This window comes from Gymnoscopelus braueri (genome assembly GCF_963280865.1).
Source record: "Gymnoscopelus braueri genome assembly, chromosome: 5".
NCBI classification, from domain to species: Eukaryota; Metazoa; Chordata; class Actinopteri; order Myctophiformes; family Myctophidae; genus Gymnoscopelus; species Gymnoscopelus braueri.
In genome coordinates, this window is record NC_137606.1 from 52734759 (window position 1) to 52760775 (window position 26017).

The 26017-nt window shown below is 43.1% G+C and overlaps 1 protein-coding gene across 1 annotated transcript in view; it reads right to left on the minus strand.

The window, feature by feature from the left end:
* The window catches only part of clpb (ClpB family mitochondrial disaggregase), a 70211-nt gene that overhangs the window by 4318 nt on the left and 39876 nt on the right, over positions 1 to 26017 (minus strand). Inside the window, exons 8-15 of the mRNA XM_080429446.1 lie at positions 20579 to 20656; positions 12837 to 12892; positions 12292 to 12336; positions 11417 to 11578; positions 7117 to 7273; positions 5551 to 5624; positions 4476 to 4595; positions 824 to 928 (exon numbers count right to left, since the gene is read on the minus strand). Of these exons, the coding sequence (XP_080285572.1) occupies positions 824 to 928; positions 4476 to 4595; positions 5551 to 5624; positions 7117 to 7273; positions 11417 to 11578; positions 12292 to 12336; positions 12837 to 12892; positions 20579 to 20656 (797 nt within the window). The remainder of the gene's footprint in view (positions 1 to 823; positions 929 to 4475; positions 4596 to 5550; positions 5625 to 7116; positions 7274 to 11416; positions 11579 to 12291; positions 12337 to 12836; positions 12893 to 20578; positions 20657 to 26017) is intronic.

Genomic DNA, 26017 nt, shown 5'->3' on the forward strand with positions numbered 1-26017 from the left:
ATGACGTGAGTGTTCCTGACTGAATAGCTAAAATAGATCTATGAGCTCACAGATATCTGCTACTCTCGCTATTTTTGAAATTGGCCTCAAGTGGTTAATAAATTGTCGTTGTCGGGCAGATACCTCTTATATCCATATTTTAGTTTTTTCTACATAGCTGAGCTTTTTAAGCTTGTCAATATGACAATTCTTCTCACCGAAGAGAGAAATCGAAGTGATGGCTTTGAAAAGTTCAAAGCCATCACTTCGATTTAGAAAGTGAAGTAGATGGCCATAGAAATAATAACAGCAATTTTTGAAAATGGGTTACAAATTGCTACATCTGCACATTCCCTCTCAGCTTTCTAGTCCAGCGTCCACACGCAACACTCGTGCACTTTACGATAAAAGCATGACATTTGGCACACAGTTAGAGCATGCCATAAGGAACATCTTTGGCTATAGGGTTCCTTGGTTCTACACCACCTAGGATCTTCATTCTGGTGACTAATCCAATCCTACCTGTTTAAGGATGAGGAATACAGTGGTACTTTTTTAGATTTGTCCTGTGGTAATCACGGCAGCCATTTTTGGTAGGATATTATATTTTGTTTCATATACTACACTTGTACATTCTCAATTTAACGCTACTTTTTCAGTGTAGCTTTACAAGCTACATTTCTCCAGGATATAGAAATGTAACTTGATCAAGCTACTGCCATGGTGAACTAAAAAAATGGATTCTTGATAAACGAGGGGCAAGTGTGTGACGGTCATATCTGGTGGAAAGGTGCTCTGTAATGCCAGGTATACGGCCCACCCCGCGAACCCCAGGTTCAGGTACCTCATGTTTGATGGAGCGCGCTCCATAATGCATGTTATAACCACCAGCCAACAGGTCCAGAACGGTTCCATCCCACTGTAGGGTGATGTCATGACGCTGTTTAGCCTGATGAGACACACACACACACACACACACACACACACACACACACACACACACACACACACACACACACACACAGTAAATTACTGAGTGTGCAAATGGAACCCGGTAGACTGGTCCATTTAACAGGGTTAAATTAACACTGTGTAGTTAGGGAGAGCTGGGCAGAGAGACAGACAGACAGACAGACAGACAGACAGACAGACAGACAGACAGACAGACAGACAGACAGACAGACAGACAGACAGACAGACAGACAGACAGACAGACAGACAGACAGACAGACAGCAATAAATGGCGTGAGGTGGGCCTGGGGAGGAAGGGGTAGTCATGGTAGAGTGAGATAGAGAAAGAAGATGACAATGAGCGAGAGAGAGAGAGACAGACACAAAGAGAGAGAGAGAGAGGCAGAGAGACCGAGACAGAGAGAGAAACCGAGAGAGAGACTAGTGTCGAGCAGCATGAGGAGCAGTGTTAAGCAACAGTCTCTATAATGTGTTTTAATCAACAACAGTCAATAGCAGCGATCAGAGCAGCTCATACAATTAGCCGCCGCTGCTGTTGGCGCTCCATTCAATAAACACAATATTACACACTTACTGGTCCATTCGGTTTCCATCTGTACCCCTCGTCTCAGTTACATTCACACTAAAGCCTAATTCCTGCTTCGTCATTCGACAGACAGCTCCAAACACATCCGCTCTACAAAGCACACGACGCGCCACATACAAGGCGTGTTGCGTACTTGTAGATCGGCTTGTGTTCGGCGAGCGACACGCCGTACGATGCAGTATAAATGGGGCTTAAGGGTCTTAACCGTGTGTACGCTTCACTACAGAGACGTGTGCGCGAATATTTACAACGACACACGCAGCGCAATAAGGCGCGGTGGTAGCGGGAGAATCGCTCATACGCGCTCAAACATAATGAGATTTCAAAGCTAGTGCATAAATAACATTATGAAACCGTACGGCGCCGTTCATTTAAAACCCGTCCCTTTCATCTGAGGGACGCCGCGCGGCCATAACTAACGCAACGCTCACACCCAGATGCGCGCAGACGCGCGCCGAACGCGCGTGAATGATAGAATGCAAGAGATCTCCCCACACACATACACAGCATCGTTCCAAATTAACACACACATACACACACACATTTATATTTCCATACTTCTGAGGACATCAACATTTTAGTACATTTTATTGTGTGTGTGCCAGCTTTACAGTTATTTGCCATTTTAACCCTAAAGCCTATATTATTTGGGTCTATTTTTGGTGATTTTGAACTAAGTATAAATCGGGCATAACCCCTAATAGTACCCTCTGAAAGCCTTTATCCCAACCTGAATATTTTCCTATTTGCAAGCCTAACTCCCCAAATTGTTTTTTTAAAACCATAAAACAACCATTTTAGAGAACCAGGAAAATAATGTCTATTTATCAAATTTTACTATACTTGAGGGGACATAAAAACTAAACTTACTCGAAAGTATAGTAATACAAGTGCACACACACACACACACACACACACACACACACACACACACACACACACACACACACACACACACACACACACACACACACACACACACACACACACACACACTAGTCATGAGTCAGGGTCCTATCAGCAGCCTGGGGGAGGGGGGGGGGGGGGTTTGTTAGCTGTCAGAACGCTGGCTGTAATATTAATAATTAAATATTGATGAAGGCTCCACATGTTAAACACAGTAATCATATTATAGTGAGTAGCAGTGGCACCCACTATTGATCTGAGCGACTTCCCCTCCACAAGACAAAGTCAATACAACAAACACACACGTACGTACGCATGCACACACACGCGCGCACACACACACACACACACACACACACACACACACACACACACACACACACACACACACACACACACACACACACACACACACACACACACACACACACACACACACACACACACACACACACACACACACACACACACACACACACACACACAAATAAACACAAAGAGGTGAGGATAAGCCAGAGAAGAAAAGCACAAATATATAGGGGAACACTCCCTTGAAACACGCTAGCATCATAGCTAATGGTTAGCCTGCAGTAAACCTGTACTGAGCATGTACCCCCCCCCCCCCCCCACACACACACACACACACACACACACACACACACAGACAGACATACAGACAAGACAAGACAGACACACACACATAGACAGACAGACAACCAGACACATAGACAATGCAATGTGTTGTGATCGGCTGTTTTCGGCAAACTTCATTTCGTGTAGAGCGAAAACAGGAGATGTGCGAGTATAGAGCCCTGGGGTACTCCGGTCAACGAAGCATAAAGCTCTTATCCTGCGTGCATGGGTCTGTGGCCGGTCCACGGGTTCACATCTAGTGCAGTCTTTGTCACACATCAACCCCTCTTCTGCACATTTTGTGGCATTATTGGTTGTGCTTTAAGCAGCCTTAACCCATTAAGGCCTGAGTTTCCGATTCTCCAAAATGTCTTCTAAATCCTAACAGTTTTTTGAAAAAAACGTATGTTGCTATGTCAGTGGTTCTCAAACCTAAATGGGTTAAACAAATAGCTTAGGTTATAAAAGTCTTACATAGCGGTCATGTGTTGATCTATTTATCGCTGCCTGTACCCGTGACACAGTTGAGAAGATCGAACAAGCAAGGATTCTTCAAACGCAGAGGTTCTCATGTCACGAACGCTAACCAAATCGATAAGTATTTGACCGTGGACCACCATTTGAAAGGATTTTGTGCCAGGGACCCCCAAAAGAAAAGATTTATGTTTGGCTTTTGGGCTTCGTAAACAAAGGTTGCACAGGGCAGACATGACAAATAAGTTATAACACTTACATAAAAATAAACATGAACTATTTGACTGCCAATGACGAAATTTCTCGTCATATTTTACTAGAGAATGACGAGATTTTGCTAGATGGCGCTGTTCGCTAACCTATGAGTCACCATTTGTCTCCCAGTGAAGGAAAGAGGCAGCAAATCACGTGATCGCAAAAAATAAAACACCCACATTCACTTCCATGTTAATGGATTTGGAAAACTTGCTTTTTATCTGCTTTCTGTTGCTTTTTGTCAAAAACAACCTACGTTCAACTGCCAATAACTATGGAATGGTTGATCGCGACGGCACCCCAACCCCCCCCCCCCCCATTCTACAAGACTCGGATACGTCTTTTAAAGCGATCGGGGGATCGATCACACTGGAGATAAATATTCCACGATTTTTCAAAGGCTAGTGAGAACACTCAAAGCAAGGCTTAGCAAACAATGTTTCATTTCTGGCAGTCAAAGAGTTAATAGTCAAAATAGTCCATCTACAAGCTCAAAACGCGTTGCATCACAAATAATCGTGATTAGGCGATTATGTAATGATTGTGACAGGCCTAACGCGCACACACACGCACGCACGCACACACACGCACACACACACACACACACACACACACACACACACACACACACACACACACACACACACACACACACACACACACACATTACCTTCTTAGCCCAGAAGCTGAGCTCTTTGCCGACCAGCTGTAGCAGCTCTGAATGACAGAAAGGCAGGAAGTAGACGATCTCGTTGATCCGACCCAGAAACTCGTCTCTCCGGAACTGGGCCTGGAGGAGAAGCAGACCGTTTGGGTTGCTGTCGTGGGCAGAAACCTCTTATCTCCATATTTTTACTTTTTGTGTTTTTTTTTCTTAATTAACCCTTTAACAGCCCCACTTGATCATACTGTAGCGTCACACAAAAATGTCAAAAAGTAGCAGATCCACAAGCTCGAGACGCGGCTCGAAGCAACGCGCTTTGAGCTTGTAGATCTGCTACTTTTGCAGTTTTTTGATGTCCAACAGTTCTGGACATATGAGGTTTCCACCCGACAGAGACGATTTATTCCAACCATTAAAACAGGGACTATCGTGACATTATGGTTTAGTTGTACTGATGGTTCCTAACTTAACACGACAGGGTCCATTAACAGCGTGGTTTCATGTGGCCAGTCTGTGACACATCGTCACATCGGCCCATGTTTGGGCCGATGTGACTGCCCGCTGGCCTCCATTATAACATTAAAGTCAAATGTTCTTGTGTTTCTCGCTGCCCCTGGTTGACTCTGTGTGTGTGTGTGTGTGTGTGTGTGTGTGTGTGTGTGTGTGTGTGTGTGTGTGTGTGTGTGTGTGTGTCTGTCAGTGGCGCAGCCAGAACGCTAGTATAGGCTGGGCCTGAGCAGGAGCGGGTGGGCGCACGCGAAGATTTGCGGATATTGGGCGTTTTTGGGCGTTTTTTTGTTACTTTATTTCGGTTTTAGGGCTAGAGTTAGAGTTAGGGTTATGTTATTTAATTCTTATTTTGCCTGATTTTACAGATTTTTTATAAAAATTCAAAAAATTATAAAAAAATTCAAAAAATTAATTTACATTTTTTTGTTTTGTTTTGCTAAATCGATTGGGTGGGCCAGCTTTCTATGTGGGTGGGCCACGGCCCACATAGAAAGCTGGCCCACCCCAGCCCACCCATGGCTGCGCCCCTGGTGTCTGTGTGCGTGTGTGTAAATGACAGAGGAAGCGTTACCTTTAGGATCGGTCGAATCACTTCTTCCTTAAACTGTCGGGAGATTTTAACATCGTCAGTCTTCTGTACGGCATCTAGAAGAAACAACACAGAATCCATAACATATAAATTATTATTATTATCATTATTTTATTTACCCGTGTTGGCTGTGAAATTAAAAGCTTTCATAAGATCTGGTCTGATCTAGTCGCTCTTGTCTGGGGTTGTAACTATCGATGGTTTTCTTAGGGATTATTCTATCAATGATGTTTTTGATTAACCCATTAAGACCAGGAACGCATCTGTGTCATTTTTAGATTTGAGCTAAAAAGCCATATTTTACACTTTTGGCTATTCAAAAATAGCAGATATACAAGTTCATAGCGTGGCACCGAGTGCCGCGCTATGAGCTTGTAGATCTGCTATTTTTGAAAAATCGTGAAAATTTGTGCAAATCTTTGAAAATATATATATTTTTAAGCAAAACATTTTAACTCAAATCTTTGCTTCTGGGGTCCCTGGAACAAAATAAATTGAGATGGGGGTCCGCGGCCAAATACATATAATTTTGGGAGTCCTTGACATGAAAAAGATTGAGCCCCACTGATATAGAAACATACGTTTTTCAGAATACTGTTGGGATTTAGAAGACATGTAGAATCGGCTTTGGGTCTTAAAGGTTTATTAAAGTAGGGTACATCTAGTGCCAGCATATCTTCCATCCACTTACGCTGATATGTTTCGTGCTGTAGAAGCCCCGACGAGGACGCGCATGTAAACAAAGCCTGCGTGCGAGACGGCGGAGGGTCCCGACTAACGCCTGGAACAATAATATTTCTAACGCGATCCTCCATTGCAGAGTGATCGCCGATCGAAAACGGCTCATTTCCACCACGTTAAAAAGAAATGGAGATATTAAGCTTTTAGTCAAGGAGTTAACATTGGAGCGGCCGACCGGAAGCATTTTTGACATGGATCCACATCCGGCCTCTCCTTCTTAGAGACTCCTTGGATGATCCCAAAGTTTCGTTAGAGCGCCCCACGTGGGAGAAAAATATAAAAAACAAAAATGGTCCAAAACAGTCCGGACCGTTTATGGCACATAACGCATAGCTTCTCAAAAACGGTCCGGACCGTTTTTGGCACTCAATGTGTTAATAGGTTAACTCATTCAGTGCCACTGGACGTCTAAAACGTCCAGTGGCATATAAGCCCCGAGTGCCACTGGACGTCTAAAACATGTTCAGAACCCAAGATATGATGATTTGAAGATTTGCTGCTCCATTCACTCTTTGTTTAACTTCTTACTGAAAAAAGCTGTATCTCGGCTCCTAAGCACTTTTTTTTTTTACAATGAATTTTGGCTGTGGCACTCAGAGCCAAAATTCCATAAATAAGCTGGGCACTGAATGAGTTAATCAAATAATCGAGTAGCGATAAAAAATTAAACAGTATATCAACCAATTGATTAACCACTTAAGTGCTATTTTATACTTTGTAAGCACCACGGTGTCGTGCCAACCTTTTTATAATGGATTAGTCTGACTAACTGTTGCCCCCCGCCCTACTCCTGTCTCTCTCTCTCACCTAGGCTGTCAGCCAGCTTCCTGCGGCTGACCTCCTGGGCTTCCTGGCGGAGGTGCAGCGCATGATGGGCTATGTCTTCGCTGGCACAGTTAGACGTCATGATGAAGATGGCGTCTTTGCACTCGATGGTCTTTCCTTTACCGTCCGTCAGACGGCCCTGATAAGACAGTGAGAGAGACTGGGAGTTATAGGCCATCATGTCCACACTAAAAGGCCAGTCCACACCAATGCAACTCCTTGCAGCTGCCATTTGGGGATAATGGTTGCAAGGAGCTGCATTGGTGTGGACTGGTCTTAACCCATTAAGACCTGGAACTGTGTCATTTTTTGATTTGAGCTAAAAAGCATTATTTTACACTTTGGGCTATTCAAAAATAGCAGATATACAAGCTCATAGCGCGGCACCGAGTGCCGCGCTACGAGCTTGTATATCTGCTATTTTTGAAAAATCGTGAAAATGTGTGCAAATCTTCTGAATATATATATTTTTAAAGCGAACATCTTTAAGTCAAATCTTGTTGAGGGTCCCGGGAACAAAATATTTTGATGGGGGTCCGCGGCCAAAAACATATAATTCTGGGGGTCCTTGACATGAAAAAGATTGAGCACCACTGATATAGAAACATACGTTTTTCAGAATACTGTTGAGATTTAGGAGACATGTAGAATCGGCTTCAGGTCTCAATGGGTTAACACACATACATGAAAAAAATCATGCATTTTGCTCAGTTTTAGGCCTTCCACCCATATACCTGTTTTCATGGGTGTTGTAGTGTTTTTTTTATGTATGTGCATTAAGTTATACTTTTGTACCCACTAAGCTAAAGAAAAGGGTATATTCCCATACCGGGAGTCGAACCCGGGCCGCCTGGATGAGAACCAGGAATCATAACCGCTAGACTATATAGGATACATACATCAGATTTGTCATATGGATCCTATATAGTTTAGATACGCATGTCATCTATGATGACATCATGATGACATCATATATGACTGATGTCATAGGCTGGACACATGAACTCTGAGATCCACATTGGAGCCAGGCCGTTCCCACGTGGTTCACAAGGTTCACATGATTTCATTTTTTGGGCTATTTTTATTAAGAAAAACCCGGACTGGATCCGCGGATCCGGATCTGGATCTTGAAATAGTCAAATTAGCAGGAAGTTGACATTTTTTGCCAGACCCAAGGGGTCGGAATACATGAGGCTTTGTACCTGTTTTCTCCATACATGGGCATGCCCCCTTTGCCCTTAGGCCCCAGCCATAAAAGTCTGTCCCCCTTTCGTCCATACATGGGCATAGACACAGGCTGACACGTCATGTGAAGTCTGGCTTAGCCGTGACGTAGTGCTCTGATCTTATAAAGTACTTATTCTGGGTCTGGCAGAACCAGGTCTCCTGCTCTTGTTATTAAAAAAACAATGATGTTCTATATTGTCTGAATCAGCTCGAAGTTTGTGTTTGTTTACGTGCTAAAAGAGTGACTTTGAGAGCTGTTTTACCGTACACTGTAAGTCAATGAGGAGTAGCCTGGTTCCAGACGAATCTGCCATTGCAACAAAACAAAAAAATGCCCTCGGCAGATTATATATCTACGCAGTGATATTAGTCTGGCCATGCCAGGCTAAATGAGGAGCATATTTTGAATTATCAATTTCTAATCAATGGAGCTATTATTTTTTATTTCTTGTCCACCTTTGGAGTTACATCATGGCAAGGTAACTACACAACCCAAACCTCTACCAGAATGGTCATGCCCTTTAACACACATACACAAAATGCATGTATTTTGCTCCGTTTTTTGGCCTTCCACCCATATAACTATTTTCATGGGTGTGCCCAGTGGGAAAGCGGCTTAAATAAGCCAGGGTTTGACCTTCAAAAATAGATGTTTACAGCATGGCCCTGCAGGGGGCTAGCCTATAAGAGGGTTAGTCTGTGTGTCTCTGTGGCCGCTGGACTGATCAGCGCCAAATCTCTAGTGCACACTACTAGTACAGTAGGCTAACCTACCTCCAACAGTTCTCTTCACCTGTGTTTTTATATTTACACGTACGTGCATTAATTTATATACTTTTGTACCCACTAAGCTAAAAAAAAAGGGTGAACTCCCATACCGGGAGTCGAACCCGGGCCGCCTGGGTGAAAACCAGGAATCATAACCGCTAGACTATATAGGACACATACATAAAATTTGCCATATGGATCCTATATAGTTTAAATACGTGTATATGTCATCTATGACGACATCATAGATGACTGATGTCATAGGCTGGACACATGAACTCTGAGATCCACATTGGAGCCACGCCGTTCCCATGTGGTTCACAAGGTTCACATGACTCCATTTGTATCAAAACACTGATGTCCGATTGTCATGTGATCCAGGTGTAACATGGTTAATAATAATGCTTCCACTTGACCATGTACCAGGTGTGCATATGTGTATTGTGACCTAGGTGTTCTGTCACTTGAAGAACTTTGACGATTTGCCTTTAAGGGAATGATATAACCTGTTGTTCTTCCCGGTAGGTTGTATTTATTGTGTTCATTTACGTTCACAATTGTGTATTATATTAATACATACTGTATGTAGGGTTGTTTAGACACAGAATAAATACTTTTTATTATATTTTAATGACAATGTATCTGTTCTATGAACGGTAACATTAATGGAAAATACCTGCTGTACCAGAACAGATCGGTGAGTGTACCGTTTGTCCACTATCCAGAATAAATCGACTCAACTGGGAATCCTGGTCTGTGGTGCTTAACACACACACACACAACACAAGCTCACGCCTGTTACACATGCTCTAGCCAAATGGTCAAAATACAGGATTAAGTTGTTTGAATGTTGTTTTTTCCCCCTATTATCCACTAATCTACAAGCAGTGTCCCTGCGCACTATACAATAATACACTTTGTATTCACCGCTGCTGAGAAACGGATCTCAGCGGTGTTACCATAATGAACTTACCACCGTAACCAGAACGTTGCTTGGTGGAAATGGAGGAAAGCTGTTGGCTGAAGTGGTCTGTGTGTGTGTGTGTGTGTGCCCAATAGAAGAGATCTAACAATGTTTGGTGTGTGTGTGTGTGACCGTACCTCATCATACGTACAGTATGGTGTGTGCCGTGGTGGAAATTAACCCATTAATACCTGGAACGCATCTGTGTCACTTTTAGATTTCTTTAGGCTATTCAAAAATAGCAGATCTACAAGCTCGTAGCGCGGCACCGAGTGCCGCGCTACGAGCTTGTAGATCTGCTATTTTTGAAAAATCGAGGAAAAAAAATGTGGGTTTTTCTTTCAAAAAATTGTTAGGATTTAGAAGACATTTCTAGAATCTTCTCAGGTCTTAATGGGTTAACTAAGTACATTTACTCAAGTACTGTACTTATGCACAATTCTGAGGTACTTTCACTCAATTTTTCCATCATTTACACTTCTACTCCACTACATCTCAGAGGCAAATATTGCAGCTATAGTTACTAGTTACTTTGCAGATTTAGATTAATACAAAAGATACGATAGCCTTGTAGATTTGCTAAGTTTTACAAACTTTTGCTTTGGTCCTGTAAGGATATTTTGATGCCAATACTTTTGTACTTTTACTCAAGTAAAAGTTTGAATACAGGCATTTCACTTGTAACAGAGTATACTGTAGTTGTATTGTGGTATTGCTACTTTCACTTAAGTAAACAATATGACGTCTCTGTCGGCTGGAAACCTTATTATGTCCAAAACACAGTTACTTTTTAGTATTAGAATAAAAAAAATAGCAAAAGTAGCAGATCTACAAGCTCAAAGCGCGTCGCTTCACGCTTCACCAAAAAAACACACAAAGTTGGAATATGGAGATAAGAGGTTTCTGCCCCGACGGCAACGATGAGTACTTCTTCCATCAGTGGCTGTGTGTTTGTGCGATGTAGGGATGTTAACAATTAATCTACAATCGATTAATTGACATTAAGAATTTACCCGATTAAATGTATCGATTTTCAATTAATACAAAAACATATATTTGTATTCATATTCAAGGGCTTTGGAGAGAAATGAGACAGACTCCATAGAGCACTGCAGAGGGGAGGTGTGTGTGTGTCTGTGTCCAGCTGATGCTCGTTGATGCTCGGCAACGCTATATACATCAAGGCAATTATGTTTCTTTACTCATTTTCGGTTTCGAACAAGAAGCTTCCTTTTGGTCCAAAAACAACGCCGCTTATCAATTAATCGACTCATCGATCGATGCTATCAATTAATGAATTCATGGATAATTTGCCTTCCCTACCTCATCGAACAGCTGCAGCATGATGGTGAGGACGTCGGGGTGGGCCTTGTCCACCTCGTCGAACAGGACGACGGCGTTGGGGTACGCCTTCAGCTGCTTGGTCAGCTGACCGCCCTCTTCGTGGCCCACGTACCCCGGCGGGGAGCCGATGAACTTGGCCACCTGGGGGCGTGGAGGAGGAGACTTAACAGTATGAAAACTGTTCATGACTGAATACTTTGGGGTACTTGATACAAAGAGGGTAATACAGGGGGGGGGGGGGGGCGTGAGAGAAAGTGGAAAAAATCAATTGTTTTACTGTTATCTTTAAACAAAAAAACATTGTGTGAAACCTGCTGATCTGTAAAGCATTAAACCAAAGTAGAAACAAAACCTTACTAGTGAAACTGTTACTGAATAGAAAGCGATACTTATTTGATGCGTTTTATTTTGAACATTTGATTGAAATGTTATTATGCCGTGGGGGCACTAATTGCAACTCTTGTACTGCATTTCTAACCATTCATTCATTCATAGCATCCACATTTTCTAGCTATGGATTTCTCTTGCAGTTTTCTAAGCAATAGTTGTAGTTGGGTAAAAGGCGGTGCGTGGATTTAAACATCAGAGAAAAAGGGTACTGAAGACAAAAAGGGTTTGAGCACCACTGGTGTACTTCACTGGCTCTCAACATTGTCTCTGGGGACCACCAGGGGGTCCAAATGGACCCTTGCGGGTGTAACACTGAGAGTGTGCAAATGGAACCAAATGGACCAGAAAAAAAAAAAGTCATCATTGTGTGGTATGTCTGTGGCTTATGCCTATCAAACAGGTGGCCCACGCCATTCAAAAGGTCGAGAATCACTGAATTCCAAGTCAAATACCCAAATACTCACCTCGTGTTTCTCCTGGAACTCCGACATGTCCATTCGGATGAAACCCTGCAACCAAAGGTAGTTTTGAACAAATGCAAATGCTCAAAAAGCCCCCGACTGTTCATTCATTGTTCATCTGTGTGGGTGTGTGCTTGATTTTCTTTGGCGTAGCGGGTGGAAAGATATCTTAAACAGAATTTACACCACGCGAAATTCCGAAATTCTCCACTGAAATCAATGCAAATGACATTGTTTTGGGGGTGAAATGGGGACGAGTCCTGAAGAAGTGTCACCTCCTCATTAGCCTCGATCTCCAGGCTTTTATTGTTTAGTTTTGCTAAAAAATAAAAGCCTGGACCAGCGCGTCGGTCTACCCGGTATAGGAAGTGTTTCATTTCCCCAACCAACCAGAGTGCAGTGGGCGTCCAATGGGATCACACGCATTCTCTCGCCGGAGATGTTAAACCCGCCCCTCTAGGCACGAAAGCAGGAGGGCTAGTGCAGCCTACCTCCTCATTGATCGGTGGGAGAGGGGGCGAGAGAGAGAGAGAGAGAGAGAGACATACCTTTTTGATGTCTTTGTGCATGTAGCGAGCCACCTGCTTGGCCAGCTCCGTCTTGCCTATGGGACAGAGGATCAACCGGTAAAGGGTTAACTGAATTTTCCAAATCCCCAGATTTCTCCAAAGTGTTGAGGCTAATTAGAACTTCATGGAACCAGAACAAACTCATTTTACTCTTACGTACCCGTATATTCACAAGATGTAACAGTAAACAAACCTTGAACCTCTTTAGGGAGTAGCTTTGCAGGAGGCAAGCTGTCTATAAGAGGGTCAGTCTGTGTGTCTAATGTCTGTTATGTGTTTGTCCGGACTCCGGAGCCAACCTTGCAAACCGCTGGGAATGACCACGGTGCCACATCTCTTATGCACATCACCAGTACGCCATAGTACCTTCACTAATCTTTTTTCACATGCTTTATACGTTTTGAAATATTCAAATTTTTATGTAATCCAATTTTTCAATTTAACACATTGACTGCCTAGATCGCATATATGCGTTCTTAAATTTTTTGGGAAAATTCCACAAGGGGCGACCTAACACAGCTTTGGAATGATCGATCGTCTCTCAGAGAAGAAAAATGTGGATGTGACATCATTGCAAAAAACGTCACTTCCACCCGCCCCAATGATGGGATTTTCAGAAAAGCGTCTGTAACTCAGTTTCTTTTTTTTCCATTGAAAACCACCCATTTTCAGCGGACCAAAGCTCCAAAATGGCGGATCGCGGTTGGAAACTTGTCGTTCCCATGGATACACAGATCCTTCCGTCTAATCACAGGAAACTTTTTTTGTGTGTTTTTGAGCGGTGCAACCGCTCCTATAAGAGGGTTTAGGACCCATACGTGGTGAAAGTTTTTCTTTCCGTCGTGAAAATTTGTCTTTCGCTGTGACGCCATGCTGTGGAAAACACGCCCATAGGCTAAGCTTTGCAGGACGTGCTGTGATTGGCTAGCGAGACACATGATGAAATTAACTTCAAACTTCGCAGACGCGCTGTGATTGGCTAGCGAGACGCATGATGAAATTAATAATAATGTAAAAAATGTAAGCACGTCACTTCGCAGGACGTGCTGTGATTGGCTACCGAGATGAAAACGGCATGATGAAATTAATAACTCATAAATAGCACCGCTCACTTCACACTGGGTGTGTTTTTATTTTCACACAATGTCGGCACGGGGATAGAAAACTAGGTTTAATATCTTGGCAATCAATGTGTTAATAATGGAAGTCAATCTCGCTGAAGCCTGGCCCAAATTTGGAGTTATACGTCATTATGGGAAGGGAAGACCTTCATTACATTCAGTTTCAGCTTCACCGGCTGAAGGCTGCTCAGATGGCCGTGATGAGCGCTTGGGAGGAGCCGTTAGGGGGGTTAAAGGGATATTTCACTTTCAAAAAAACTTTTGGTCATTTTATCATCTACTCAGGCCTTTGTGAACCCCCCAGACAGTTTTTAAGTTGCTTGATTAATTATTTACATATTTGATATTCATTTTATCAGACACGCCCCCTTCCTATACAAACCCATTGTAACTTCAAACTCAATTTTAACCTGTTAGATTCATCAAAAACACCCGTCCTTGGTTCTGGTGACTCACCCTGCCCTCCTAATGCGTGAGGGGGCCGTGTTTTTTCAATTACTTTTTTCATTTATTTTTTATATTTTTTTTGGAAAATGAAAAAAGTAAAATATAATAAAAAATGTACATAAAATAAATGAAAAAAGTAATCGGAAAAACACGGCCCCCTCACGCATTAGGAGGGCAGGGTGAGTCACCAGAACCAAGGACGGGTGTTTTTGATGAATCTGACATGGTTAAAATGGAGTTTGAAGTTACAATGGGTTTGTATAGGAAGGGGGCGTGTCTGATCAAATGAATATCAAATATCTAAATAATTAATCAAGCAACTTAAAAACTGTCTGGGGGGCTCACAAAGGCCTGAGTAGATGATAAAATGACCAAAAGTTTTTTTGAAAGTGAAATATCCCTTTAAGAGCTCAGGGACGCTTCGACACAAAGACACAGACGAGCCGGGAGACAAACCAGTGACCTTCTGATCAGGGTTGCCAGATCTGCTCATTATAATTTCCCCGCAAGATTTTATTTGAAAATAGCCGATCTACAAGCTCACAACGCGTCGCAATCGCGTTGTGAGCTTGTAGATCTGCTATTTTCAAACAGCTGATGTATATGTTAAAGTGCTCATGTGGTCCATAGTCGCTTCTTTTGGGCTGGTTTTCCTAGACCTGGTTGCTTGTTTCTCTCACAGAATCTGGAAACACTGCTTCTGATCGCCAACCAGCTTCTCTACCTACCAACCAAGCTACGACGGCCGGCGAAAAATGAAGGTTCCCATACCGGGAGTTGAACCCGGGCCGCCTGGGTGAAAACCAGGTATCCTAACCGTTAGACCATACGAGAACCTAATAACTTACGCCTCATATCTATCCTATATAAAGATAGATGTCATGGATGACTGACGTCACAGGCTGGCCCCACATGAAGTCCGAGATCCACAGCGGAGCCACGCCCATTCCCATGTGGATCCAGAGATCCATATCGTTAACCCATTAAGACCTTTTTTTTGGTCACTTTTTGATTTGAGCTAAAAAAAAACTTTATTTTACACTTTGGCTATTCAAAAATAGCAGATCTACAAGCTCATAGCGCGGCACCGAGTGCCGCGCTACGAGCTTGTATATCTGCTATTTTTGAATAAACGAGAAAATGTGTGTAAATCTTTGAAAATATATTTTTTAAAGCCAACATTGGTAACTCAAATCTTTGCTTCTGGGGGTCCCTGGAACAAAATATTTTGAGTTGGGGGTCCGCGGCCGCATATACATTTACCACTGACATAGCAACATAAGTTTTTTCAAAAAACTGTTAGGATTTAGAAGACATTTTGTAGAATCGGAACCTCAGGCCTTAATGGGTTAATGTCGGGCAGAAACCTCTCAATCTCCATATTTTAACTTTGTGTTTTTTTTTGTAAATTAACACCCTGCTCGCCTCATACTACAGCTTCACACAAAAGCATTAGTAGCAGATCTACAAGCTCGAAACGTGGCGCAAAAAAATAAAGAAAGCGACGAGTTTCGAGCTTATGGATCTGCTACTTTTGCCGTTTTTGAATTCGAATGCTGAAAAGTGACAGTTTTGAACATATGAGGTTTCCACCCGACAGAGACGATAATGGTCCCATTGCTTTAAATGTCTGTGAAAAAGGACAACGTATAATGATGGAAGACGCAAAATAAGCTAACGGCTAATTTATGCTTCGGCTTTTACAAACCTTTCGACAAGCCGCTCGACCAAACACATCGTAACGCACAGTCAGTGTCTTTCTCTCTCTCTGAGTGCTGGCTAAAGTCCCAGTGCTTCTTCTTCTTCCACACAGACCTTTCAATCATCTGCCTCTCTCACCAAACACACATTATGTTTGTCAGTAAAATATTCTGCATATAAATGCCGCATTCGATATTGATGTCTTTTGCGTACCGTATGCATATGGATGCGGTGAAAACGGGCGAGTAAAGAGAAGGGAGAGATGATGTGCGCTTGTGCGTGCGTGACACGGGGTGTGTGTGTGTGTGTGTGTGTGTCTTGTTGCTGTGTTTAACCCATTGAGGCCTGAGGTTCCGTTTCTGCAAAATGTCTTCTAAATCGTTCTTTATGAAAAATGTAGAATTTGTTTTCTATATCAGTGGTTTTCAAACTTTTTCATGTCAAGAACCCCCAAAAATTATATGTATTTGGCCGCAGACCCCCATCTCAAAATATTCTGTTCCAGGGACCCCCCAGAAGCAAAGATTTGAGTTACAAACGTTCGCTTTAAAATATATATATATTCAAAGATTTGCACACATTTTCTCGATTTTTCAAAAATAGCAGATCTACAAGCTCATAGCGCGGCACTCGGTGCCGCGCTATGAGCTTGTAGATCTGCTATTTTTGAATAGCCAAAGTGTAAAATAATGCTTTTTTTTTAGCTAAAATGACACAGATGCGTCCCAGGTCTTAACGGGTTAATATTGATGTCTTGGCCAGCGTCTGTCGCTGGAGGCTACAGAGGATATGAACGCCGTGTCTCTTCCATCTATCTCTCCGTACTGTCATCTCGCTCTCTCTGCTCTCTACCGCCGTGGTCCATCATATCTCTACTATACTTCCTCTCTCACGCGCACACCCACCCACCCCCACCACAGTAAAACCCTCAGTTGTCCATTTATCTCCGAAGATGGGACCATTAAGGGTCCATTTGGTTCCACTTTGTACAATCTTTTGGAGTTTAAGTTTCGCTGTGTGTGTGCACCAGAGTTATCATAGTTTTAACCCATTGAGACCTGAAGCCGATTCTACATGTCTCCTAAATCCCAACAGTTTTCTGAAAAACGTATGTTTCTATATCAGTGGTGCTCAATCTTTTTCATGTCAGGGACCCCCAAAATTATATGTATTTGGCCGCGGACCCTCATCAAAATATTTTGTTTCAGGGACCCCCAGAAGCAAAGATTTGAGTTAAAAATGTTAGCTTTAAAAATATATATATTCAGAAAATTTGCACACATTTTCACGATTTTTCAAAAATAGCAGATCTACAAGCTCGTAGCGCGGCACTCGGTGCCGCGCTATGAGCTTGTATATCTGCTATTTTTGAATAGCCAAAGTGTAAAATAATGCTTTTTAGCTCAAATCAAAAAATGACACAGTTCCAGGTCTTAATGGGTTAAGATATGAATTAGTTTGTTTCTTTTTTAGTTTTTCAGTTTGGCGTTTTGAGATCAGTTGAGTTTTAGTTCGTTTTACGAGAGCATGACAAGGTTGTTATAGTCGACTAAAAAACTAACAAAATAACAAGACTAGAATTGAACTAGAAAAAGTTGAGCTCCTCGGAGCGTTGATTTCACCAGGCCTGCTCGCCTAAGCGCCGGGCTGTGTCAGTCGTCAGGACACGAGGAAGCTGCAGGGAGAAATATTTTGTCCGACAGACGGTGCAACTGTTCGCGATTGTGGCGGCCCCTATGGGCAGAAGTGAAAGCGGTCTGGGAGTTGCGGTGTAAAAGAGGAACCTCAACATGCGATTCCAATTTGGGGATTATCGGATGTTGTGTTCATGATATATGGTGTTCTTTGTAAGAAATAGGCTCTGCCCTATTTTTTTTAAAGCAATTACAGGCAGTATGAACAGTATGAAGCATCAAAACCCTGTTTGACGGCCATCGTCACGAGACTCACACGATCATTTGGTGGACATTACTTTTGAGACATTATTTTGGCAACAAACAGTGACATTAGTAGCATGTTTGGCGTCCCCTATGGGTAGTAAGTAAAATCGCTTTGTATGATTCAAATTTGGGGCAGATTGGACGCTACGTTCATAATTTGTTATTTTTTTTTGTGGAAGCCAATCGTAGCCATTCGAAATGCAATCTGAAAATATGACCGATATGTCTTCATCACATGGCTCCAGAGAGAATGTGTACTGATTTGTGTGAGTTTTGGACAAACCTCTAGGAGTAGTAGTAAAAAGTGTGTTTTGCATTTCAGACTGAAATGGGCGGGGCCTATGGGAGTCATCATGAGCCAACGAATCCAGGGAAACAATTGTTTTGACCGTACGCCTACGGTTCAAGAGTTAGGCCAACACGTGAAGCGGCCTGTTATAGCCCCACCATGAGGACACACTGTGGCCCGGTAAGCTAAGAAGACACTGTACATCACATGTATTAATGTTGACAAATGACACGCCAAAAGCAGTGCAGCAAAAATTCAAATGCTCCCATGCAAACTAAAACAATGAGCACATTTAATGTGGTTCGTATCTACAAATCATAAGGATAATGCCAGAGACCATTTATAATGTCAGCGACGATGAGACACAGTTGACAGCTGTCCCATTCGGTCCGTCTCTTGACATTATAGTTTCATTTGTATTGATTGGCATCAAATCACGTATGGTAATCGCTTTCTGTTGGTAATTTTGAAAAAAAAGAAATGTCTTAAATTTTGTCGTGGTTCAACGGTCGTCGCTGAATATTTCTTGCCTTCGTTTTCATCTCTATACACTAGAGTGTTGTTTATCAAAGCAGATAAAACACACCATCTTAGGGCTGGGCAATATATCGATATTACATTGTATTATAGTGATATGGCAACATTGTTCTCTTTTAATGGTTTTAATCACTTAAGCAATATTTTATACTTCAAACATTGTCAAAGATTTTCAAAAATAGCAGAAATAGTAATATCGCCGTGGCTTCAATGCAGATCTTGGGACTTCATGTGGCCAGCCTGTGATATCAGTCATCTATGACATCAGTTGTCTATTATATATCAGTCATCTACAGTATGGCATAAATCTAACCTATCCATCTAGTGCAGTGGTTCTCAAAGTGGGGTCCGGGAACCCCCAGGGGTCCTTGAGGGGGTTCCAGGGAGTCCAGAGCTAAATTGATATACTCTGTTGAGAGTGTAGCGTGCGCTCAGATAACTGAAAACTACAGCGGTGTGTCCACAGCAGTGGTGGAAAAAGTACTCAAATTCTTTACTTAAGTAAAAGCACCAATACTGCAATATTAAAATACTCTGTTACAAGTAAAAGTCCATGGCATCAAAATGTACTTAAAGTACCAAAAGTAAAAGTACTAAATATTTGAAAATAGCCGATCTACAAGCTCACAACGCGTCGCGATGCGACGCGTTGTGAGCTTGTAGATCGGCTATTTTCAAATAGCCTAGGTATAAAATAGGTTTAAAGTGGTTAATGTATGTTTCATTATATCACAATTTATATCTGAAAAGTAACTAGTAACTGAAGTTTTCAAATAATTGTAGTGGAGTAAAAGTACAATATTTGCCTCTGAGATGTAGTGGAGTAGAAGTAAAAGTATTGGAAATTGGAAATACTCAAGTAAAGTGCAAATACCTCAGAATTGTACTTAAGAACAGTACTTCAGTAAATGTACTTAGTTACTTTCCACCACTGGTCCACAGTCTACTATGTAATTATTACATATCATTGTCTCCGCTCGGCGGAGATCTTGATCATGACTGACGATCAGAGTCATATTGTGGAGCAGGCTGCCAGCATGCCGAGGACCCCAATTGTCGAATATTCTTTTTCAAATCAGTCACCGAGACAACCGTGTGATTTGTTTCTAATTACAGATCGCAGAGCAACCTTCCTTCCAGGCTATGGGATAAATGTCAAGCCCAGGGTGGCGATGGAGCGGAACTAGCCAATCGGGTGCAGGCTGCTGTCCACCCGGCATATTACATCTATACTACTAGCCAATGCTCCTGTCCAGAGAGAGAGATATAATGTTATTATTTGAGTTGCCACTACTCCGCAGAACCACTGCAAGATGGACCAGTGGTTTTGGACCCCACAATGCATTGTGAGCTTGTAGATCGGATTTTTTTGGCAAATACATTTGGTGTAAAGAGGGGAAAGAGTGGTCAAGTCCAGTTCTCTAAGACTACAGTGGGTTAACTCATTAAGACCTGAGGCGATTCTTAAAAATGTTATCTAAATTTCTAAAAATCTAAAAAAAATGTTTTCAAGATTTTTCAAAAATAGCAGATCTACAAGTTCATAGCGCGGCACTCGGTGCCGCGCTATGAGCTTGTATATCTGCTGTATATCTGCTGACACAGATGCGTTCCAGGTCTTCAAGGGTTAAAATAAGATGTTTGAGTGCAGAGTCAGATGAGGGTGAGAGAGAGAGTGACAGTTACCGATTCCAGAGGAGCCGAGGAAGAGGAAGACCAGGGGATGTTCTTCATCGTACCAACCATTCTCCTTCCTCCTGATGGCTTCAGAGAGGAGCGAGGGGAAGAGAGGGAGAGAGAACGACAGAGGGAGGAGGAGAGAGACGGACAGACAGACAGATAAAAGACGAGACAAACCATCATTTATATGCAAACAAATAAACAATCATTTATTTGTTGACTTTGGCAATAGAGTTTTTAGGTTTTTAACACCAACAAAGGATGTAATTGAGCTGGAGGAAGAGAGGGAGAGGGAGAGAGGAGGGGGGGGGGGGAGAGATGGTTATCCCCCCAAACGATGATAGAAGAGGAAGAGGAGGGGATGAGAGTATAGGGTCAGAGACATTGGGTATAGAAAAAAGGAGTGAGGTGGGAGAGAGAGAGAGAGGGAACGCGAGATGAGAGACCTCTAGGATGGTACCCAGCATCCTCTCCTCTCCTCTCCTCCCCCTCCTTCCCTCTCTCTCTCCCTCTCTCTCCCAGTCAGTGGGACCATTAGCCGGACGTAATTGCGTTAGTCTCCCTGGCGCGGCCGAGGCTAAATCAGTTTAGGATGGATCCCAGCCTCTCACAACACACGCTCGCTTAACCCATTAAGACCCGGAACGCATCTGTGTCTGTATATTGTTTTGAGCCAAAAAAAAGCATTATTTTACACTTTGGGCTATTCAAAAATAGCAGATATACAAGCTCATAGCGCGGCACCGAGTGCCGCGCTACGAGCTTGTAGATCAGCTATTTTTGAGAAATCGTGAAAATGTGTACAAATCTTGGAATATATATATTGTTTTAGAGCGAACATTTTTAACTCAAATCTTTGCTTCTGGGGGGGTCCCTGGAACAAAAATATTTTGAGATGGGGGTCCGCGGACAAATACATATCCTTTTGGGGGTCCTTGACATGAAAAAGTTTGAGCACCACTGAACATACGTTTTTTTTTTCAGAATACTGCTGGGATTTAGAAAACATTTGTAGAATCATCGGCTTCAGGTCTTAATGGGTTAAAGAGGAGTGCCTACCCTACCCTGCCATCACCCGAGCAACCGCACCCGCGCGCACACGCACACACACACACACACACACACACACACACACACACACACACACACACACACACGACAGTCAGACGGAGGGGGGAGGGCTGAGGGGAATGAATCAGAGGTAAGTAAAGAGAGGTTCTGCTGGTGGTTTCAGTGACTAGAGAGAGAGAAGCAGACTGAGCAGCGCTCCATTCAACTCATCTCTCCACCTGGACCTGGTGAGACCATGAGAGCCACACCAGACCCAGTGAGACCGTAGCGGAAACCTCTCATCTCCATATTCTTAACTTTTTGTGTTTTTTCGTGAATTAAAAGCCCTACTTGATCATACAGTTACTACAGCGTCACACAAAAGCATCAAAAGTAGCAGATCTGCAAGCTGGAGACGCGGTGCAAAGCGCCGCGTTTCCAGCTTGTAGATCTCTTTTGATGTTTTTGAATTTGAAATCCTTAAAAATGAACAGTTTTGGACATATGAGGTTTCCGCAAGACAGAGACCATAATGGTTCTTTTCGACTATGAAGGGTTAACGCAGAAAAGTCCAGAACCTGAATCTTTCTAGATCCCGTTCTGTGTCTTTTTTGTATTCTTTACCTTTTCCTTTATAACCAGAACGTCCCTTAACTCATTCACTGCCAGGCTTATTTCAGCTTGTTGATCCATATGCCAAAGGCATTATGGATCAAACGGAGAAAAAAAATTCTCCGTTTATATTTTAACATTGAAGTGGATGGAGAATTAACTTTTTGAAAATCGTTTTCTCCTAGTTCCTTTGAGATTAAAAAGAAAAAAAAATAACCAGGAGGAGACGTCAGGACGTCAAAAGACGTCATTGGCACTAATGGCGCACTGAAAACGGCCGTCAAAAGACGTCATTGGCACTATATGAGTTAAGTGAGAGGTATATACGTAAAAAAGAAAAAAAAAAGAAAAAAAAAACTCATATAAATCTAAAATAGCTGATCTACAAGCTCACACCTCGCCGTGTGAGCAGGTGTGCACATTTTTTTTTTTTATCGAAAATGTAAGTTCTGAGTTCTGGGTTCCCGGGCTAGTACCGCCTCCTGAGCAGGGACCCAATTAGGTTCTGAGAACCTTATCTGAAACCGAGCCGTAGGGTATGAAAACACACGAAGAACCTGGGAAATATATCGTTGCTGTCGGGCAGAAACTAAATTAACGCCTCACGTGATGACACTACAGCGTCACACAAAAGCATCGAAACCAGCAGATCCACAAGTTGAGCTTGTAGATCTGCTACTTTTGCTATTTTTGAATTTGAATCCTGGAATGTAACAGTTTTGGACATACAAGGTTTCCCATCCGACAGAGACGATATGTTACACGGCTTGGCTTACTTTTTGTAGTGGAAAAGAGCCACGTGAGAACCGGACCAGAACCCAATGAGAGACCATGAGAACCGCTGGACCAGAACCACTTCAGCCTAAAATCTAATCTTTTATCTGCTTTTATCAAAGCAGGTAAAACACACCATCTTAGGGCTGGGCAATATATCAACTGAATATGGAGTCGTACATTATAGATACATCATGGACGACTGCCGTCATAGACTGACCACATGAAGTCCCCGCTCCACATGAAGCCACACCGTTATTAGACCCCATTTAGTTTTGGTACCAAAAGGTGACGTGAAAAAAACACTGCACACTAATGACTGGACAGAGAAAAATTGTCACTAGCGACATTGTGTCACGACAGACCCCCCCCTCTAACTGCATGAGAGCTCCAGAATACTGTTAAGGTGTGTACACACTGGACGACTTTCAAAGTCGTAAGATAAGACATAACATCGCTTTGCAGTTCACACTACACAACTCTCTTTCTTGAGATTGAGGACAAATGAGGGGGCCGGGCAGAAACGGACAGACGGACGGGAAACTGAGGGACAGATACAGAGGACGAATGAGGGGCCTGGAGGAGACGGACAGACAAACGGACGGACGGGAAACGGCGGGACAGACACAGAGGACGAATGCGGGGGGTCTGGTAGAGGGGGACAGAAGGACGGGAATCGTGACAGAGAAGGAGAGAGAGAGAGAACCGGTGTGTCGTAGAAGTCCTCTGATTTGAATCGTGACAAGAGGGGCTGTGAAGACCCCTCCGTCTTATCGATGGTCCCATGAATGACAGCGCAACCTTCCGTATCTCTGTGTGAGTGCGTGCGGCGCGTGTGTTTTACTTGACTTTGACAGAAGGGCACGATGACATTCCTCAAGGGATGCTGACGACACAGCGCTGAATGGACCGGAGACACAAAAACAAAAGCTTTCTCTCACACTGCAACGCGCACGCACACACACACACACACACACACACACAGGCCAGGGTGTACTGGGCAGATTTTGTTGGCTTTAACATGATTACTGGGGGATGATTCTCTTCAATAACTCTTAGCCCTGAGAGCTAAACCTGCATCAATCTACCTCCTTCCCGTGTGTGTGTGTGTGTGTGTGTGTGTGTGTGTGTGTGTGTGTGTGTGTGTGTGTGTGTGTGTGCCGCCGGAGGCCAGTCGTTCGTCATGGGGAGTCCAGGAGGAAGCAGTCTTTTGGGAGAAGTCATGATGACATACAGTATGTGAAAATAACATCAAAATACAGCTCCACACACACACACACACACACACACACACACACACTCCTTGCTTTTAAGTTCTCGTTTATTAATAAGGCTTAGGGGTGCAACAGTTAATCGAACTCATTGTCAATCGATTATAAAACATAATCGATTTAAATAAAATAATAGCTTTGTATAATTAGCAAATACAAGATATCTACTAGCTCGTGTCTCGGACCACGATGGTCCATAATTATAACATGATGATAAGGCTCAGTGAATATCTGTGGATAGAATTGGATGCAAACCCCCCTCCCCCCCCTGACCAAATACTCACGTCCTCTGTTGCAGGGGTCTTCAACATTGTCAGGCCAAGGACCCCCTAGCTGAGAAAGAGATGGAAGCAGGACCCCCTCTGTATTGTATAAAATTGTGTTTCAGATTAAACGTTTTTTTTTTTACTTGGTCTGCTCTTTTTTCCCCTCTAAACCTACACCTCTTTGCTAAAAATAGCAGATCTACAAGCTCACAACACCTCTTTGCTAAAAATAGCAGATCTACAAGCTCACAACACCTCTTTGCTAAAAAATAGCAGATCTACAAGCTCACAACGCCTCGCAGCGTGAGGCTTGTAGATCTGCTATTTTCAGCTAAAGTTCTCCTAAGAAAAGGGATACTAGGGTTTAAGTGGTTAAGGTAAAAAAATAAATAATAATTTCACACAAAGATTTGGCGGACCCCCTGTAGTAACTCTGAGGACCCCCTAGGGGTCCCGGACCCCCTGTTGAAGACCCCTGCTCTATTGTCTCATCCTCTTTCGCTATGATCCCATATCCGTGTGTGTGTGTGTGTGTGTGTGTGTGTGTGTGTGCGCGCGTGTCTGAGTGTGTCTGATCTATTTGCTGTATTACGTCTCGGGGATCAATAAGCTGCTCCTTTATCGCCGTAGTGATGTCTCCGATGGCTTTCAGGACAATTTGCCACGGCAACAACAACCATTCATCACCTCGCCCCGAGACTACAGGTCCCAGGATTCCCTCTGTTCCGCCACGGAACTACGACTTCCAGCGAACCACCTGCTTTGTTAAAAGTGGTGCTCACCTTCATAGGTTACATCTTAATAGTACATTAACAACCCTATAGAGTTCGTTGACCAGGGTTCCCCAGGGGTCGACACATGGCCCCCCATCCTTTCTTCCCTCTACACACAAGCTCGCAATGCGTTGCGAGCTTGTAGATCGGCTATTTTCACCGTCTGTAGTTCACGTATCGCGAGAACCGTCCGACTGACAGAGTTCAAACTCGGGACGCACGACGCTCACGCCGACCCAAGGGAGTGCCATGCTCTAGTCTGCCAGATAGGCCGCTGTCCAGAACCGCCGATCTGACCGGTAAACCCATATATATATATATATAGGCATATATGGAGATTTGGTTGTCCAGAGCCCATAGATCCGACCGATATGCCCATATATGGGCATATACTGATGACATCTGGGATCTCCATATAAAGGGCATAAAAGGGACACAGGTAGACAGACGGATACAAAGATCTCCATATATGGGCACAAAAGGGCCACAGACAGACGGGTACTCTGACAACGGGTATGGGTATTGCATAACTGGGTGGGGCATGCATTCCCATTTTGCATCGTTCCAGAGTAGATCAGTGCCCTCAATCCATCTCGTATTAATAAATAATACTAATAAAGATTCAGGGCAATTTGTTTCATCTCCAAAAATCACATTCTTCCAGTGGTAGTAAACACAGTGTATTAACCCATTCAGTCC